This window comes from Cyanistes caeruleus, chromosome 2, assembly GCF_971803275.1.
Source record: "Cyanistes caeruleus chromosome 2, bCyaCae1.hap1.1, whole genome shotgun sequence".
In the NCBI taxonomy this organism is placed as follows: domain Eukaryota; kingdom Metazoa; phylum Chordata; class Aves; order Passeriformes; family Paridae; genus Cyanistes; species Cyanistes caeruleus.
This window is the reverse complement of record NC_141702.1, coordinates 62,100,179-62,117,924: the sequence shown is the minus strand read 5'-3', so window position 1 is coordinate 62,117,924 and position 17,746 is coordinate 62,100,179. Positions and strand designations below refer to the sequence as shown.

The 17,746-nt window shown below is 35.1% G+C and overlaps 1 protein-coding gene across 4 annotated transcripts in view; it reads left to right on the top strand.

Moving 5' to 3' along the window:
- The window catches only part of VTA1 (vesicle trafficking 1), a 39,039-nt gene extending 25,351 nt beyond the window's left edge, over positions 1-13,688 (top strand). For 2 of the 4 annotated variants that reach the window (XM_086877366.1, XM_086877365.1), the window contains exons 6-8: positions 2,366-2,536; positions 4,353-4,433; positions 11,491-13,688. In XM_086877366.1, the coding sequence (XP_086733492.1) occupies positions 2,366-2,536; positions 4,353-4,433; positions 11,491-11,636 (398 nt within the window). In that variant the 3' untranslated portion in view covers positions 11,637-13,688. Of the gene's footprint in view, positions 1-2,362; positions 2,537-4,352; positions 4,434-11,490 lie in introns of all 4 variants that reach the window. The other 2 variants (XM_086877363.1, XM_086877364.1) reach the window with 1 other exon arrangement.
- Positions 13,689-17,746: the final 4,058 nt, after the last annotated feature.

Genomic DNA, 17,746 nt, shown 5'->3' with positions numbered 1-17,746 from the left:
ATATTTGGGCACTTTAAAAACCTAAGAGTTAACTTAAACAAAATTACTTTTATGTTTAATACAATTTTAACATTGGCCAATTGCACAATGAGCAAATCAAAGCAAGCTCAGAAAAGAGCTTAGTCTTTTGATAAATACACCTGATTAAAAAGCAGATTGCCTATTTGTGAATTTGCCTCTTGCGGGCACTGTTACTATGGGTGGTGAGCACTTCTAACACTTTTTTTGGTTGTTTTTATCATTGCCAGACTTTAACCCTTTGAGTTCATGTCTTCTGTGGCCAGTGTTGCCCACAGCATTGCATTGTTACAGGATTGAGTAGAGACCCTGAGCTATGCAGTGAGGAAGCTGGAAGCTGAAACTGGGAATGGCTTGGGGAGAAAATGGGAGCAGTGCCAGAGGGACACAAGTATGTGAGATTGTAATCCTAGTGCAGAGAAGGAAATCAGAATGTGCCTTGAGATCCAGATTAGGGCAACAGGAAGGTGTAAGGGGCAGAATAAAGGAATAAATGCATTAACAGATTTAATATGGGCATGAATATACAGGTAATTTCTCATAACTGAGATACTAAGTGCAGTGGAAGCATGTTTTCTCTCACTGTCTCATTCTCAAAAGTTGCTTAGTAATTTTTGCAACAGCTTTCCCAAAATCCTAATTTCAAGCAGACCCCAGTTTGGATAATCCAACTTTATGGCTACAATTTGACCAAGCTGTAAATTATTGGTAACAGTGCTCCAAGTAATATTCAGTAGCCTCACCTTCAGACTGCATGATGAGTGTTGTGTGTAACTATTTTATTCATTTTATGTATAGTAAGCCTCTATTTTTGTTCATTTTATTTTCTGAAACTTTTATAATTATTTTTTTTTTAGTTAACAACAAAACCAGTGGAATAGACAGCATTCAAACAATGGTTTCCTATCATTACCATGTTACTTAAAAGTTATGCCACATTTATTCTTGAATCTCACCTTCTTTTTGCCAGTTTTCAGACATTGATTTTATTTCCATCCATTTTAGCCATGCAATATTGCAGTATGAGTTACTGACAAAGAATACAGCAAAAGAAAAATCTGGCACCTTAAAATATTCTTTGTCTTCCAGAAACCTGTCAGGTTTTCATCTACATGTGTCAGAAATTGTGCCACGAAACCGGAGCGTATTTATTACAGTCCACTAAAAATGCCCTAATAACTATACTTGATATTACTCTGCTTTATAGCCTTTTTTTTTAGTAAATTGTATTGCAAATTAGAAATTCAGGCATTTTTCATAAAGGTAGAATGTGAATTTTTTTCTGGGAGGAAGAGGGAAACAATTCTGATATTTATAATAGTCATATTTTTAATAATAGACCATTTAATTATGGAAGCAGTGGAAGTGTTTGCAGAACACATAGTCTTATGATGTTGAAGGTGAATGTGGATTTCTTAAAAAATATCTCTTTTGCCAGCTCTACACACATACAAGTTTTGTCCTCCCATATTTTATTGTTTGCTTTCAAGCACTGGCTGTTAAATAAGTAGTTCCCAAAACTGTGCTTGTTCTGCCTGACACCATGGATACAGGTGAACACATACACAGTAAATGAAAATTAGTTGTTTTAAACTGATCTGAATTCAAATGAAAGAGCAGGAATCAACCATACATTCTGAATTGACTGGATCCTTAGCCTTTAGAGTAATATTAAATAAAGTAAACCAGAAACTTAAGAATATGACTAGATTAAAAAATGTGTAGGTTCTTTGTACATGTTGTGGGATATATTGAACCTCATTGTTCTTACAGCTCATTATGTATTCTAGCTGTTCTCGATGGAAATACGACTTGGCTAAGCTGCATTAATTTCTTGTTTGATATTACTTTCTCAAAGCTCCTCTTGGTTCCTGTTTATCTGTGGTTTGATTTGGGATAAAAGAATTGGCACTGTCTAGCCTTTTATGAAGAGTTTGTAAGGCAAATACAATTTTCCATATTCTAGTTCATGTATACGTTAAAATGTGGATTTGTAATGCCTATTTGTAGTAACTTGTTCAACTTCTATGGATGCAGAATATGAAGGTATAACAAATTGTTCTAATGAGACAGCTTATATTCAGACAAGTCAGGAAATGATTCTTCAAGTTGAACAGAAGAGATCTTTGGAAATATGTGAGTTTCTAGATCTTTATTGTATGGTATATTGCATTTTACCTTTTTAAATCAACCCTATGTGGTTTGGGTTGATCTTTTTCACGTCACACTCTGTGGTCGCAATTTTTTTGGCAATAAAAATTTGAAAGGAGGTTTTAAGAAAAGCCAAAGTATTCAAGTGTTTATACATAATAGTTGCAGTAATTCCTATTTTGTGTCATTTTAGCAGATGCTGAAAGGGAAGAAGCGGGGTCATCTTCTGCCCATAGTGGAACAACTCCATCATCATCATCTACATATGAAGCTAACAACATACCGACTAGTAATTACACTGGCATACATATACCACCAGGTGCCCATGCACCAGCCAACACTCCAGCTGAAGTACCTCATAACACAGGTATGTCCAAATCATATCTGAGAAATCATGCCTTTACTGGGGGAAGAATTTTTGCCCAAATTCTAGTCCATCACGTATGAAGTAGAATAACACAGCATTGTGTGGTAAAAGCATCTTCATAAGCTAAAATTGTAAAAATGCCACTGGAAATATTTTTTACTATTTTTTAAAAATATGTAAATGATAGTTGGGAGCACTTTTAGAGAGGACATGTATGGACTAAGAAAGTGACTTTTCCTGCAGACAGAATTTATGTCTTCTCTTGAATCAGTAAAATGGTGTTGCATTGCAACATCTGTACTGTAAAGCACAATTTGAATCTTTCAGTTTATGAATGGAATTATATTACTTCAGTTCATATGTAGCTTTGCCTGTGCAGATAGGCTGCTGTTCTTCATGTGGAAGAACATTATCCAGCACATTGTTGAAATTGTTATGGCCTTGTAGCAGTCATGCCTCATGTACCTTTCATACTGGTTTGGTTTGGCTTGTGCCCCTTTTCCATGCAAGTGCTTTAGTGTCGTTGACTTCAGACAACATTATTAATGAAAACTTTGTCCCTGTGGCTAAACATATTGGCTTCTACATCCTTATTATTACATGTAATTTTTGGACCAAAATCAAGTTCTTAAAAATTCCAAGTTCATTCCCAGATGCTGTATTTATTTTAAAAATAAATAAATAAATAAATAAATAAAAGTATTAAGTGATTGGTGAATGCAACTTTTGTACCTTATGGGACCTTTTTATAACAATCATAGAGTAGAATTATTAATTAATGATAAATAAGACTAAAAAATTAAAATCTCTTTATTTCAATCCTGGTAATCATTTATTGCTCACATACATTTTTATATTATCGAACATACGAGATATTTTTGTCACACAATCCTTCCTTTTCTTTTACTTTCTCATTTAAAAAATGCTTCACCCTATGAAGAGTTCAGGATGCTCTTTTTTTCAACCTTATCAAAGGGAAATCCTTCAGATAGGTGGGGTTTTTTTGGGTCTGGGAGGGAGCATATGTTGTTTTTTTTTTTTACCAGATCTGAAAATTAGAGTACATACCTTGTTGGAATACATGAATTCTGTGCATTGCATAGTTTTAACCCCACTAATCTTTTAATGGGGTGATGTAACTTAGAAAAGTGATTATACCCTCTTCCTAGACAGCAGATGTTATAGAAACAACTTCATGCTATGTTCAGGACATACTGCAAAAATACAGTTTTGGATCAAAGCAAATGAGTGTACCTGAAATGGGAATGCAGGTACAGCATATGGTGCTGTATGTTTCTTCTTCTGGCACCATTATTTCCCTTTTAAACTTAGCTAGTTTTTTTATTCTCACTAATTGTTTTCAGAGGAATTAGGAAGGAGATAGTTTGCAAGTGTGAAGAGACTGGCACTGGGCTTCAAAAGTACAATAATATGCCTCTGGTATTAGAATGTAGAATTTAAGCTTCAAATATAAAAGTTTACTCACACTTTTCTTTAGCAGGTTTTTCCTTAATGCTTCAGGGTAACCAGAGTCTCTTGCACTAGTATTTTCTTATTTTTTTAATGCCTGCAATTTCTGTGAAATCCTGTACTGGTAAAATGTATGACAGTCTGTACATTTTTCTGTTTTATTTTCTAAAACATCCATATTTGAAGTGAAAGCATTAAAATTGCTTGTTAAACAGTTGCAGAAATAGTACACTATCAGCTGCTTAATTTGGAAATCATAAGGTGTATCTGTTCTGGGTTTTTTTGCGTACTTTTAAAGCCATTAAGTAAAAATAATCCAAGTCCATTTTTTTGCATTGATTTGAAGGAGTGACAAGTAACACCATTCAGCCTGCTGCTCAGAATATTCCTCTAGTTGATCCTTCCCTTTACAGTGCTCAGTCTGCAGGTAAGCTTATGGCATTTGTATTGTTGTACATGGACATACTGTGTCCTCTGTGTCTCCCCTGGACCGAAGGAAGAAGTTCTAGAAATCCTGTCACTATTATCTGAACGCTCTTCCAGAATTTTAAAAATAATGGACAACATCTAAGCATTGTGTTGTAAGATTTTAGTAGTTTCTGAAAGCTGTTACAGTGTAGTGTTGTCTGTCAGACTACTTTGAACCAGTGGCCTACCATTGTGTATAGCTTTTTATTATTTATATTATTGCTTCTCAGGTGAATTCTGATATAGTTTGCAAAGCCTATATTCAAAGCTTTAATTTATATTTTCTGTAAATAATACACATTCCCTTTACTTAAAATTTATTCTACAGGATCAGCATGTAAGTTACTTATTAATTTCATAAAATAATTTATAAAACATTCAAGTTGTGTTTTTGTGCAGAATAATAGGGTGTGCTTCCTGGCTATAAATAGTACCTGTGTTAAATGAAACAATTTGTAAGGCACTGCTGATGATATTTTTTTGATGTAACATTTAATCAAGGCTTTTATCTTCTAAGATATCATCTGTCTTTGATGTTGAAATCACTGATAACCTGTATCTTACATATTTAATGTCTGCTTGCAAATTCCATGCTTTGAAGTGTACACATAGGGGCTAAACTTAGGGAAACCATGGCCTGTGGAAGAGTAGTAACTGACAATAAAGCTGGAATCATCCTAGATTCTAATTTGAACACTCATGTATGTTTGGACAAAGAGTTAAGTGTTTTCTAAGATTTATTTTTTTTTCCATGGAGTAGAGAAAATAGTGTAAAAAAACCCCATAAATTACATCTGTTTGTAATAATCGGATTTTTGTTGGCAATATAACATGGATATTGAGTGAGGAGGAGGTCTAGAAGTCCTGGTACAAAATCTGTTCATATTCTCTCCTACAGTTTCTCCTCATCCGGGATCAGCTAGTAGTATATATTAGTATACAATATTATACATAATTGCTATTTTAAGTTCTAGTATTAACCACAGTAAAACATCACCTGTTATATTCTTGTATTTTATAACTTAGGAATATTTAGTTACTTTATTATGTTGTTCAAGAGTGTCTGTGCTAAACTAGCTTTGCTGGAAAAGCAGTTTTGCTTCAAGTGAATACTGTAGTAGGATTTCACTATATAACTTGGTTTTAGCATGCTGGCATAAAGAACGCGTAAGGATATTTCCATTTTATTATATTAGAGAGCCATTTTTATAAAAGATGCCATAAAACCAGCAAAATTTGCCATTGGTAGAGACATACTAACCTTTAGTATTCTCCTGAAGAGCAAAAGGTACAATGGGTGCTGTAGTTTTTCTGGCATATTATTATAATCACAGAATCACAGGATAAACTGAGGTGAAGGATGGAGCCCAGCTCTGAAGTGAATGGCCCATACAGAGATTGAACCTACTACCTTGGCACCATGCTCTGGCCAGCTGAGCTGGCACTAATATCTCATTTTTTGATAAAATTTCATTTTATCAAAAACAGCACCTCAGACCTGTAGCTGTAACATTTAAACTTCATGACAGTTTTTGAGTTTTGGGGACTGCTGTGGGGGCTTTGGTAGCTCCTCAGCTGAAAAGGCTCAAGGCTTTACTTAAGCTTTGCCATTGTCACTGCTAGTTGGAAGGCAAATTTTGTGGTGTTTAGAAGCAAAGCTTTCATGTTTAACTAGCTTATCATGATCTTCTAGAGTCACTGTACCAGGTTTTTTGTAACTACTCTGAAAATTTCAGTAATCATTGTTTCTCAGTTTGAATGTTTATTTCAAAATGTTGTCAAAAATATTATGATTTTGATTGAAACTTAAATTTCTTATAAAGTGTAAGACATTCCATTATTCAGTATCTGAATAGTATCAGTGCATTGCTCCATCTTACCACCTACCTGAGATAACCTGGTTTAGTAAGTACATAAATAAGTAGGAATTAAGTAGGTTTATGAGAATGCCTAATAGGTAATACTGTGTAATTAAGAGATTAAGACCCTTGCTAAGCACCATGATAAATTTCTTAACTTGATCTAACCTGTGTATTTGCATGCCTGCATTCCTCCTCTCCACATCTGTTGTGTCACTACAAGTTTGGGTCTGTTACAGCTCAAAGTGTTACATTCTTATAAGGGAGTGCTGCAAAGCACCCAGAGAGATGATAAAGGTCGTACAGATTGTTGGTTTGAAAGCTTAGAAAACACACTGTAGTTATGCAGGAGTCTCAGAGGGCACAGGGGATGTGTCAGCAGAGGTGCAGTGACAGTTTTGTTTGCATGTGTGGATTTTAGAAGCTTGACAGCAATTGAAAGTGTTTGTCCTTGCCTGTCACTGTCTTCTTGTGCATTCTTCTCCTCATGCTGCTGAGGAATCCTTTCTGTGCCAACAATGGCCTTGTTCTCTAACCCAAAAGTAGATTGAGAAATGCCTGTGTCTGTTAATGGATGTACAAAACTGGGGGACCCAGGAGGCCACCCCAGTTCCTGAGCTGCAGTATCCTTATCTGGGCTAGATCCTTGCTGCATACCTTGAGGTATGTACCGTTCCTGTGGAACTGATGTTTCCTGTGGACACGAAGGAGGGATCGGAGCTGCCCTCCATCCAGTAGATCCACAGAGCTATCCTGTGCAAGGTACATTTGCTTCATGATTTAGACACGATGTCTGTGTCTATGCTAACAAATTATACAGGCTTACGAATATTTGGCACGGAGAACAGCTGGCACAGAACCTCTCACATCCATATTTTTAAACTTCTAAACCTAAACGAGGTAGCTTGTTACGACTGCTCATATTGAATGGTCTGTAGCTTGCTCTGACCACAAGTCATGCCCAGGAATTGTTTGGGAAAGTGCTAGTTTGCGTGGGCCAAAACCATACTGGAATCTGTTCCAGCAGTTTGACGTTGCAGACAGTCAAGTTTGAGTGCTGAGACGCCTTCCTTGGCAGTGTTGAATGTGGTAGTATAGGCATAGCCAAACAGGATATTCCACATATTCCTGCAAGACTCTTTCTTGTAGTAAGATCAAATGTGTATTTTAAAGATAAATTATGTATTTTCTTTGCTTCCCATAACATGAGAGAAGCCATTTGATTAATGTTGTTATGGGAGAAAAACTTTTGGTGAGAGGAGTAGAATATTTTATGAAAGGAAGACTAAGTTAAAGGAATGGTGTTCTTTGATTTTTAGTTAGCATAAATCTTTCAATAGTTGTCCTGTCCTGTGGAAAGAAGTTTCAAAGTTTAACATCGACTTTTGAAAGTGTCAAAGCTTTTACATTTAAGCATCAGTTAATGTGTCTAACAGAATGTAGAGTTATGCAACAACTTCATGTACATGTGTGTGCAGTCCTCTGGTGTGGTTTTCTTAAGAAAATTATTACGCTTAGATTTTGCTAACACTAAAGGCATTCATAATTGTGCTACACAGTTTTTATAAGATCTTCTTACATTGCCATATGGTCCCTTCTACAGGTGGCATAGTATAAAGAAAGCATTTGTCCATTGTAATTGTATGTACAATGTTTGATATTCTACACACAAAGTAGACTTAATAATTTGACATTGAATGTGTTTTCATGATCTTAAAAATAAATCCTTGAGTGCTTATATTTCAAATCTTTTAAGTAATTTAATGGAAAAAATTGGTATCTTGTTTCAAAAACCATTTATTACCTTTTCCATCACTGTTTTTACATGCCAATTTGTATAAATCATCTGCCTTATATTTGGGTAAAAAGGAGAAACATGTGACAGGTAGAGGAGGATTCCAAGGAGAAGCAGATATATTTATGCAAAATGCACAATACTTTCATTCTAAAACTGTTTTTTTTCCCAGAATGATTTCCAGCAGCTCTAGTCAAATCGTTTTCACTTTGTGTTCCTCTTAAACTTAATAATGCTTGTTGTTACAGTTTCCTGTCATGTTTCAGTAATATAACTACAGTCCTAACCATTTCAGATTAACAGAGGGAGCAGGTTTGTTTCAGAATAAATACAGTATACCTTTTGTATCTCAGTGTTGTTGGGCTTTTTTAGAGCCAAAAATCACTGGATTCTTGAGGTTGTAAAGGACTTCAGCAGATGATCTGGCCCAACCCCTCTGTTCAAGGAAGGTCATGTAAAACCAGTCACTCAGGACCATGTCCTTTGTGTCTCCCCCTTTCCCCTGCAGTCTTCTTATGGTTTCATTTCCTGCACTGAAGAAGTTTGAGATAAAACGTCACTGCTAATTCAAAAAATAGGTTTTGAATCTCTCCGGGGACAGATACCACAACCTCTCCAGGCAACCTGTCCCAGAGCTTGGTCACCCTCAGATTAAAAACTGTTTCCTGATGTTCAGACAGGACCCTCCTGTGTTTCAGCCTTTGTTCTTGTCACTGTGCATCACAGAAAAAACCTATCTTTGTCCTTTTAATACTCTCCCTTCCTTCAGATGTTTATATACTTGATATAAGATCTCCCTGAGCTCTCTTCTCTAGGCTGAACAGTTCCAGCTTTCTTGGCTGCTTCTCGTATGAGAGGTGCTCCATTCTCTTTAGTCATCTTTGTGGCCCTTTGCTGTACTGTCTCCAGGATGTCAGTCCATCTCTCTTGTGCTGAGAAGCCCAGAACTGGACATGGCACTCCAGATGTGACTGGAAGGGAGAGGATCACTTCATCCACCTGCTGGCAGTGCTTTTCCCAATGCAGCACAGTCTACCATTGTCACTCTCTGCCACAAGGGTGGATTGTTGGCACATGTGCAAATCAGTGTCCACCAGGGCCTTTTCTCCAAAACTGCTTAACCCTTAGAATATGTAAATCAAAGTCGGTTACTAATTTTTGTGGTTATACCTTTGATGTAAGTACAGTCATTACAGTTAAGTTGTACATTATTTGTAAAACTTCAGAACGCAGAGCTGGTTTGTTTCTATTTTGCTTTTCCATTGTGAGGTGTTGACTTCAATAGGAGCTCAGGCTACTGAGCACATCAAAAGATCAACCCTCTTACTGTATAAACTTTGGTTTATAAATTTAAAACTATTAATTTTTTTCCCTCAAGTTTCGTCATAATAGCATCTGAGGTAGATTTCATAATAAATAAGGCTTTATGCCAGCAAAACATTAATAGAGCTCATACTGTAAAAATAAGATTAGACGGGTGAATTTAGGCTTGCTTCCAATAAATTAGTTGAATACTGGACTGATGCCTTGGCCAGTTTTTAAAGAATGATTTTGTAGTTTCTTTTGGCATCATAGCATAAAGCTACTTTGAGGGGAACTTAGTCTTTTTAATTTCTTAAAGATGTTTGGTAATGTGATCTCAGATTGACCCCAGCTGCTTTTAGTCTGTGGCTTTATTGAGATTACAAAATACTCAAGGTGTGTGCCTGTGTTTATGCACTCCCTTGTGTATTTACTCACATGTGTATGTATTTTAAGGTATTTAATAATAACTTCACTTATTAAGTGTGAAATTAATATACATTGCAATGATAATAAGCCCATCAAGTTTTTATGTCCCTCAATGGTTATATTTTGTTATTAAAAGGAAAATTAGTAGAGTTCTAGAGTATATTTTAAAAATTGATAAAATTAATCTTCAGAGTGCTTACCTTTCTCCTTTTTATTTGGGTAGGATTGTTTTGAAAACCAGCAGACCAGTCTAGCTTTTAATATTCCCAGGTTTTCTTTTTTATTTGTTCAAAAGCTGTTCTTAAAGAGTAAGATTGAGGGAAGGAAAAGCAAATATAGTAGACATTTTTTGATAAGAATAGAGATTCTTTAGTAAACATTCTCACAGTATTGCTAACAACAGTTTATTTTGAAAGGATCCAGCTGACTGAAATTGTGCCATAAAAAATGTCTATAAGTATGTTCATGTTGTTGCTTAAAAGTAAAATGTACTTAGAAAGCTAAATCTTCATTTAACTAAATTTTATGTAAAATGTGCGGTGCATTTAAAAGTGCATTTTCTCCTAATCTGTGAAATCTATTGCTTATACCATACTGTATGGAAAATTATCAAATATTTATACATAATCTTTAGTGTTTTATATAATTATTTATCTGTGCCCATAAATATCATTTACAAGTTAAGTTGTTTTGAAAGAATCTGAGTAAAGGTTTTACAATTTGTCCATTTTTTGATTATTGGGTTAGCATGGGATTGGCCTTAAAACTCGCAGTGAATTTGTGGGTGGAAGGAGGTACAGTAACACAGCTGTGCTTTATTTTACACTCACATCAGTGATACTATTCACATATAAAATCTTCTGCCAGTTTAGGGCATAAGTCTCTATTATGCCTTCTCTAAGACTGAATGCATGTGTTTGAGTGCCACAGAATTCCTAAAGTTTTAACTTACATCAAGAAAATACTCTGATTAATAAGTAACAGTAGGCTTATACTATATTATGGGAATATTTTTTGTTCTACAGTGTTACAAAAACAGGCATATTTTATGACATCAATCTTGTTTTCTTACATTTTATATAAAATTGGAAACATAAAAATTATTTTGAAAAACAGAAACAGAATGTGTGAAAACATACTAGTGAGAAATGCTTCTACATTCAGAAAAGTTATTCCAGTTGAGAACGAGCATTTTCTAACAATGTATTATTCCTGAAGAAAGCAGAGTAATTATGCTGTAAACACAAAAAACACTGTTGTTGTCTCTTGTAGGTTGTAACATGATTACAGCTAACTTAATGTCATGTAACAGCTCTCTTTTGCTTTCTTAGATGTAGAGCAGGTCTTTCTCAAAGGTATTGGCTTACTTTTGAAAGGCACTGGGTCATGCAAATACCAGTGTTTAGAAAGGTCCTCACATTTTTCAATAGCAAAGAAGTTAAGCTTTATATGATTGGAAAGAAAAAGAGAACAGAACAGAGGAAGTATTGTAGCTTGGTCTTTGCAATACTACCATAAATATTAGCCTGGTTTTCATAATATTACCACAAACATAAGTAAAACATAAAAATCGTAAGAAAGGATGCTTAAATCAGATTTCCTTTGTAGTAACTTTGTTTATGTTTTTGCAGGAGAAGTCCGCTTGACTCCAGAGGACTTTGCCAGAGCTCAAAAATATTGCAAATATGCTGGCAGTGCATTGCAGTATGAAGATGTGAGCACTGCTGTGCAGAATCTACAGAAGGCCCTCAAGTTACTGATTACAGGCAGAGAATGAAGTTTTAATCCAACAGATTCACATCTTTTGCCTAAAGAACTAACACTTTGTTACTGTACCTGTTAAGGAAGTGGAGTTACACAGAAATTCTCAATCCCATTACTCATGACAATGAAACCACTGTTTCAGTGTCAGATTAGCAATTTCTGGTACAGTTGGAATCTCTGTTTTCATTTTACAGACAGTGGAGCTTGAAACATGAATGCAGTAGCTCGTGGTATGCAAAGTATTGAAGGAAGTACTGTGAGCACCACTCAGGAGTTAGAACTCGTCTTGCAATATTTGGTTTATTGGAATTGGAGAATGCTGACTGTAGAAAACTTGAGAATTATGATGTTCTGTTAAAATTCTTACTCATGTTTATTATTGCAAACAATTATTTTATAGGGATAATAGCTTTAAAATGGTAACTAAGATTAGTGCTTTCCTCCTGAAATGAGAGCATGTGAAAAGGCTGACAGGTCCACACTTGGAAGGGCTTTTCTATACATAATTTTTTTGGTATTTGTATTATCTGAGACTTAAGTCTAAGCTGAGGGAGTCTTGAGGACCTTCATATTTAATTTGAAAATGTGCTGGAAAAAAAATTTCTTGATACTTCAGAGGGAGTAATTTTGATGGTGTTGCAATCTAGTCCCCCACCAGTATATGGACTACTATATGTATTCTCGATTATTCGTTCTTGCTCCTTCTGTGTGAACACTTAAAATTTTGTATATGTATGGTTAATTAAGAGAAAACAGTAATATTTATCAACAATGATCCCGAAACTGGAAGCAGAGATTCTAAATAATTTGAACTTTCAAGAAGGCTTACTGAAAAAACAAAATTGTTCCATCTTTTTAAGAGGCTGGAAAAAAGTTTGTTCTTCAGCCATTAAAACCCTATAGGTTTGTCTCTGGTATCAGTGTCATAGAGCTTTGTATTTCCAACTAATATTTTTCCTGCCTGCTTTGTTGTGAAGACTTTTTGGACTTGGGATTTAATTAAAATCTCTTCAAAACTGGATTTTGAGTCTTTATGAGGTCTACAACTGCAATTACAGAGCTCTTGATTGTTAAAAATCCCCCCATGCTGTTTAAAAGAACGAATACACAGTCTTTTAACTGGCGTGACATAATAATCGAGTACACCATAAAGCATGTTTGATATATGTGATAATGATATTTTATCTGATCTCTGTCTTTCCAAGCTGCCAGATCAACTCCATGTTACTTATAGCTGCACTGCTTTGGAGTAACTAAAATAAGTGTTAAATTCAAAGCAAAAAGATGAGGAAAAGAAAACCAAACATAAGCATGCATTAAAGTTTAGCTGGTTGTATCCTTTGAAGTGTGTAGTGTCTTTCACAGCAGATTTGAAACGGGTAATATGAAACTTAAAAATGTATGCTTAAGCACTTCTGTTGACTAGATAAAATTCAGTTGACTGAGATAAAATATGATACTTTTTGTGTTGCTTTCTGATATGCATGCGAATCTGGACAGTGATTTGGGGAGTTGTTTCTTTAACGTCAGTCGTTACTTTAATCGTTTGGGGAAATTTAGAATAAAACCATCTGAAACTTTTTGGACAGTAATGCTGTAGAGGCCTGAGCAGTAAGTCTGTATTTTGTACAGTGTTGCACGCAAGATAGACCTCTCACTTCAGTATCAAACTGAATTACTGCAAAGTCTTCCACATATATAATTGTTGGTTTACACTGTAGCATTGCTATAAAGTATATGCAGCATTGCTATAAAATAGTCAGAAGTTTCTTTCATTTCAAGATCATACTACTGTATTTTAAAACCAGCTTCAGTCCCCTGAACTTGTAGGAAGAAATTCAGTTTTCCTATTTCTATTTATAAAATAGTAAAAAGAACTTTGGGACTTTTGTATTACATGCAAAAATAAGTAGGCTATGATAAAACATATTGATTTGTGGCTTTTAAGTTAAAGTTGTTGGGTTTTTTTGTAATTGAATGATCTGAAATGGAATACGTAACTATGCTTGAAAGTGAAAATGTAAGCATTTCTTAAAGCATATAAAGTATTTTCTGTTGGCCATGATTATATTGTACCTCTTGATTCTTCTAGGAAACCAGGGAATCATCAGTAAAAAAGTGATAAGCAATGCAAAATTCATAAGCAATTTGCTTGAATGATCATTTGCACATCTGTTAACTTTATTCTGCCTAGAAAGAAATTAGTGTTCCTGAGGGGGATGGAGATGAAAATGCTAATACAAAAGTTGAAGAATTTCTTAAAGAAGCTAGCAAGACATTCTTTCTGAAAATAAATTAGTGTTTAGAAGATTTATTATATAAAATTCAATGTGAAGTGGAACATATCCTAATACTAACCTTCAGACCACAATACCCGATAAAGCCTATTAAATTTATTTTGCATAAAGTTATTTTGCTGTAACCATTTACTTCTTAATTGAGAAGTTTTGTAACAGCTCATAAAACCATGTTTTAAACCTCATCTTTAAGCTGATGGTTTTTTGATGGAACAGATGGAATATTTATCATCTAAACTGATGCCTAAAGTAAATTATAGCAAAGCATTTCCATTCCATTAAGTGTAGCCTCTGGGACAGCTTTAAATACAGCAGATAGCACAAAAGTAAAAACCACTGTTTCAGAACAGTTGAAAAAGTGTACATATTTGAAATTGTCAGGAGAATGTAGGTACATTGGCTATAACTATGCCAAATTGGAATTTGTGACAAGCACTGAAATTTATGGCCACATTGTTAAATGTTGTGTGAGCTTTTAAGTGTTGACTGATTCACTTTACAGCTGTTCTGAGTGATAAAGTAACAACACACAGCTTCTTCTCGACTGCTTCCCCAGACAAACAAGTACAGTATTAAGGGAGAGTGCTGATTTTTTTCCATGCTGCAGTTAACCACTCCTTTTCAGTCTGACTGCCACCTACATACTTGTTGGCCATTCTCCTTTGGATTGTGAATTCTCAATCTCCTAAATCTTTCTTAAGAAAAGAGGAGACATCTGTCAAATTTTTATTAGGTTTTCCATGTTCAGTTTTGCTACTTAGTTAAGCTAGAATTTTAGTCAACCTGTTCAGTGTTTGTTACTTAAAAGGCTTTATGTTTTTGCAGTTCTTTGTATTTTCATTTCTTTCCAGGAAAGTCCCATATTATACTTCAGGATTCCTACAGAAGTCTTTAAAAAGTGTATTGCAGAGGAGGTCATCCCTTATGAAATGGTGAAGATTTTTTCAAATTTATTTGATTTACTTATACTGGAGGCAATGTTCTCAAATTTTTGAAGTAATTTTGGGTGGAATAATAGTGTTCTTTGTAAGTGAAATTTTTTTTTCACTTCACTTTGTAAGTGTAAGTGAAGTTTCAGAAGCACAGACTTAAGTATGATCACATTGCAGAATGTGATTGTGACAGTAATATTTGAGACTATATAGTACTGACCTACAAGAAACTAACAGCAGAGAAACTTCCTGCCTAAAGCAGAATTGGGGGGTGGAGGTGGTTTGTGTGCAGATGCATCAGTGCATGTATAATACAATATATATAAATTCAATGGTGAGCTGTAGGAATGTCTTTAAAAAAAAATATTATTACCTTGTTTACAAGTATTGGAAAAATGTCAGTTACAAATATATAGATACTGCTGACAAATGTTGTTCTTAACATGAGGTTTTAAATGTACTAGCACAGGGCCAAAAGTTAGCATTTAATTGTGTGGTATTCCAGATGAATGATCTTTGGTTTTCTTCTTTTTCATGTCAACTGTAAAATAGGAGCCCAGTACAAACCGAGTAAGAACACAAATTCAGAGGACGTTAAATTTATAAAAGATCAAATGTAGTTTCTGTTATTGTGAAGTCTTTGTGCTAATGTTTTGATTCAGATTGGAAAGTGCCCATGCTTAAAAAGTGTAATTCTTGCGTACTTTTACAATATCCTTTGTCATGCGGTTTATGGAATTAAGAGCCTGAGCCAGGATATCTCGACTAGGAAAACCTAGACTTTGATGCCAAGTTTCTAAACCACCAATGCATCCTGGTACTGACAGCAGCTGCTTTTCACAATCACCTCAGTATTTATTTTTAAACACTGGAATTTTAACCAAGTTTGTTGGGAAAAGGAGCAATACTTTTTTCTTACTGCATCATCATCTTTCAGTGTACAGCTGTAGTAACAGGAGAACTGAACAAAACATGATTTTCCATTAGATATTTCACTATCAATCAAGAAAAGAGTATTAGGGCTGCCAGCAGAGCTCTCCTTGGCTTACAAGAGTATTGGAAAAGTCTGATTATAGACACTGTTGTAATGCCCTAAATGATCTCAGAATAGGAAATTTATAAGAGCATTGAAAACAAACTTGAAAGAGGGAAGACGTATGCCAGGGGAGAAAATGAAATTGCATTCTCCACAGAATGAGAGAGGGACAGAAGTGATTGCAGAAGGAATACTTAAAATCCCTCATGGAATGGGAGCAGGACAGTGACTGGAATGAGGTTAGAGCTGTCTGATTTCTTTAGAACCTTGGAAGTGCTGAGAAAAAATGCTGGATCTTAAAGCAGAAGATTACAGGGGGATGGGAGAGATGGGAAGTATGGGAATGACAGGGAAAAAAACATGATTTTTTTTTTTTTAATGCAGACCAGAACAAATGTGAGTTGCAGCACAGGGGAAAGTTAAAGCACAGGAGAAAGTTTACCTAGTTGACAAAATGATAGCAGAATCTGAAGTCTAGCTATAAAAGGGAAGCAAAAAAATACAATTGACAGCACTTTGAAAGCAGAGGGTAGAACTGTCCATACTAAGAATCTATGCTGATTAAATATGTCATATTAATTAAATAAATAAAATTGGCTTGATGTGCAAAACTTGGGAGATTGCATAAGTTACTGCCTGAGAACTACTGCTATAAGTTATCTGCAGAGAACTACGGAGATCTGTTTGCCTTAAAATGCTATCTACTGATCTTGTGCTTTCCTTCCTGTTTTGATTTGCCTCTCTATTTTCAGTGTCTGTATTCAATCTGTGGTGTTCCCACAGCTGGGAGGAGGTTGCTGTAGTTTATAACAAAGCTAAGTCTGAGTGATAGCCCGCATGTTCAGGCATTCTCAGGTAATTTGCGAAGATTATCTGGTCTGGGTTTTAGCTGGTATGTGCTGTAAAGAAAGAGGTAGTGATTGTACTTCCTTTCTTTGAAGAGCTTCAGAGTCTCTTTGGCAACAGTATGACTCTAAGAACTAAAGAAGGGTATATGGAAATTTACATTAACTCTACAGTTGTTGCACAACTAAGAGCCCAACAAACTAGTCTAGAAGTTTGAAAACCTCCAGCTAAGCAATTGATGCAACTGTAAACTTTCCTTTGCCTCAATTAGAGTCATCTGTAAAATAGGAGGATTTAGATTTAACACCTACTAATATAGTCAGGATTTTTGTAATTCTGTAATTAAGTAAAACAAGTAGTAATTAAGTAAAACAATGAGAGGAGGACTGATCATTGTAAGAAGTTCCCATAATAAATAGAATTTTTAGGAGAGATGAGAAAGTTTGGGTTTGTATGGTTTTTTTTGCCTTATCTCAACCACCTAGTTGTTTTCCATCTTGTTTTCTCTCCCCTGTCCTGCTAGGAAGGGGCGTTGTAGAGTGGCTTGGTGGGCACCTGGTATCCCGCCAAGCTCAGCCTACTACCAGAAGAAATGGGAAAAAAACCCCAAAAACTTGGTAGGGTAATTTAGGGAACAATGGGCAGAAATGAGAAGATTTGAGATGCAAAAATATTTGTAGTTGTAAATGACAGGCAGGAATATATAAAGTAGTAGCATTTAATGCAAATCATAAAATGTTCAATTTATCAGAGGTCAAAAATAACCTCCATTCCACAATACTGAAATAAGTATAAATGCAGCAATAAGAATCCTTAATGGAGTTAAACAGTTGTATTTTACAATAAAAGCTGTGATCAATTTTAGACCTGCTATTTTAATCACAGGACTAAGCAAGAGTTTACTTTAGATGGTGAACAAAAACCTTGGAAGTTCAAACATGGGTATAGATAGCATATAGTATGTTTCCTCCTTGCCCTTTCATTCTTCTGCTAACCCTGACTGTTTTGGGAC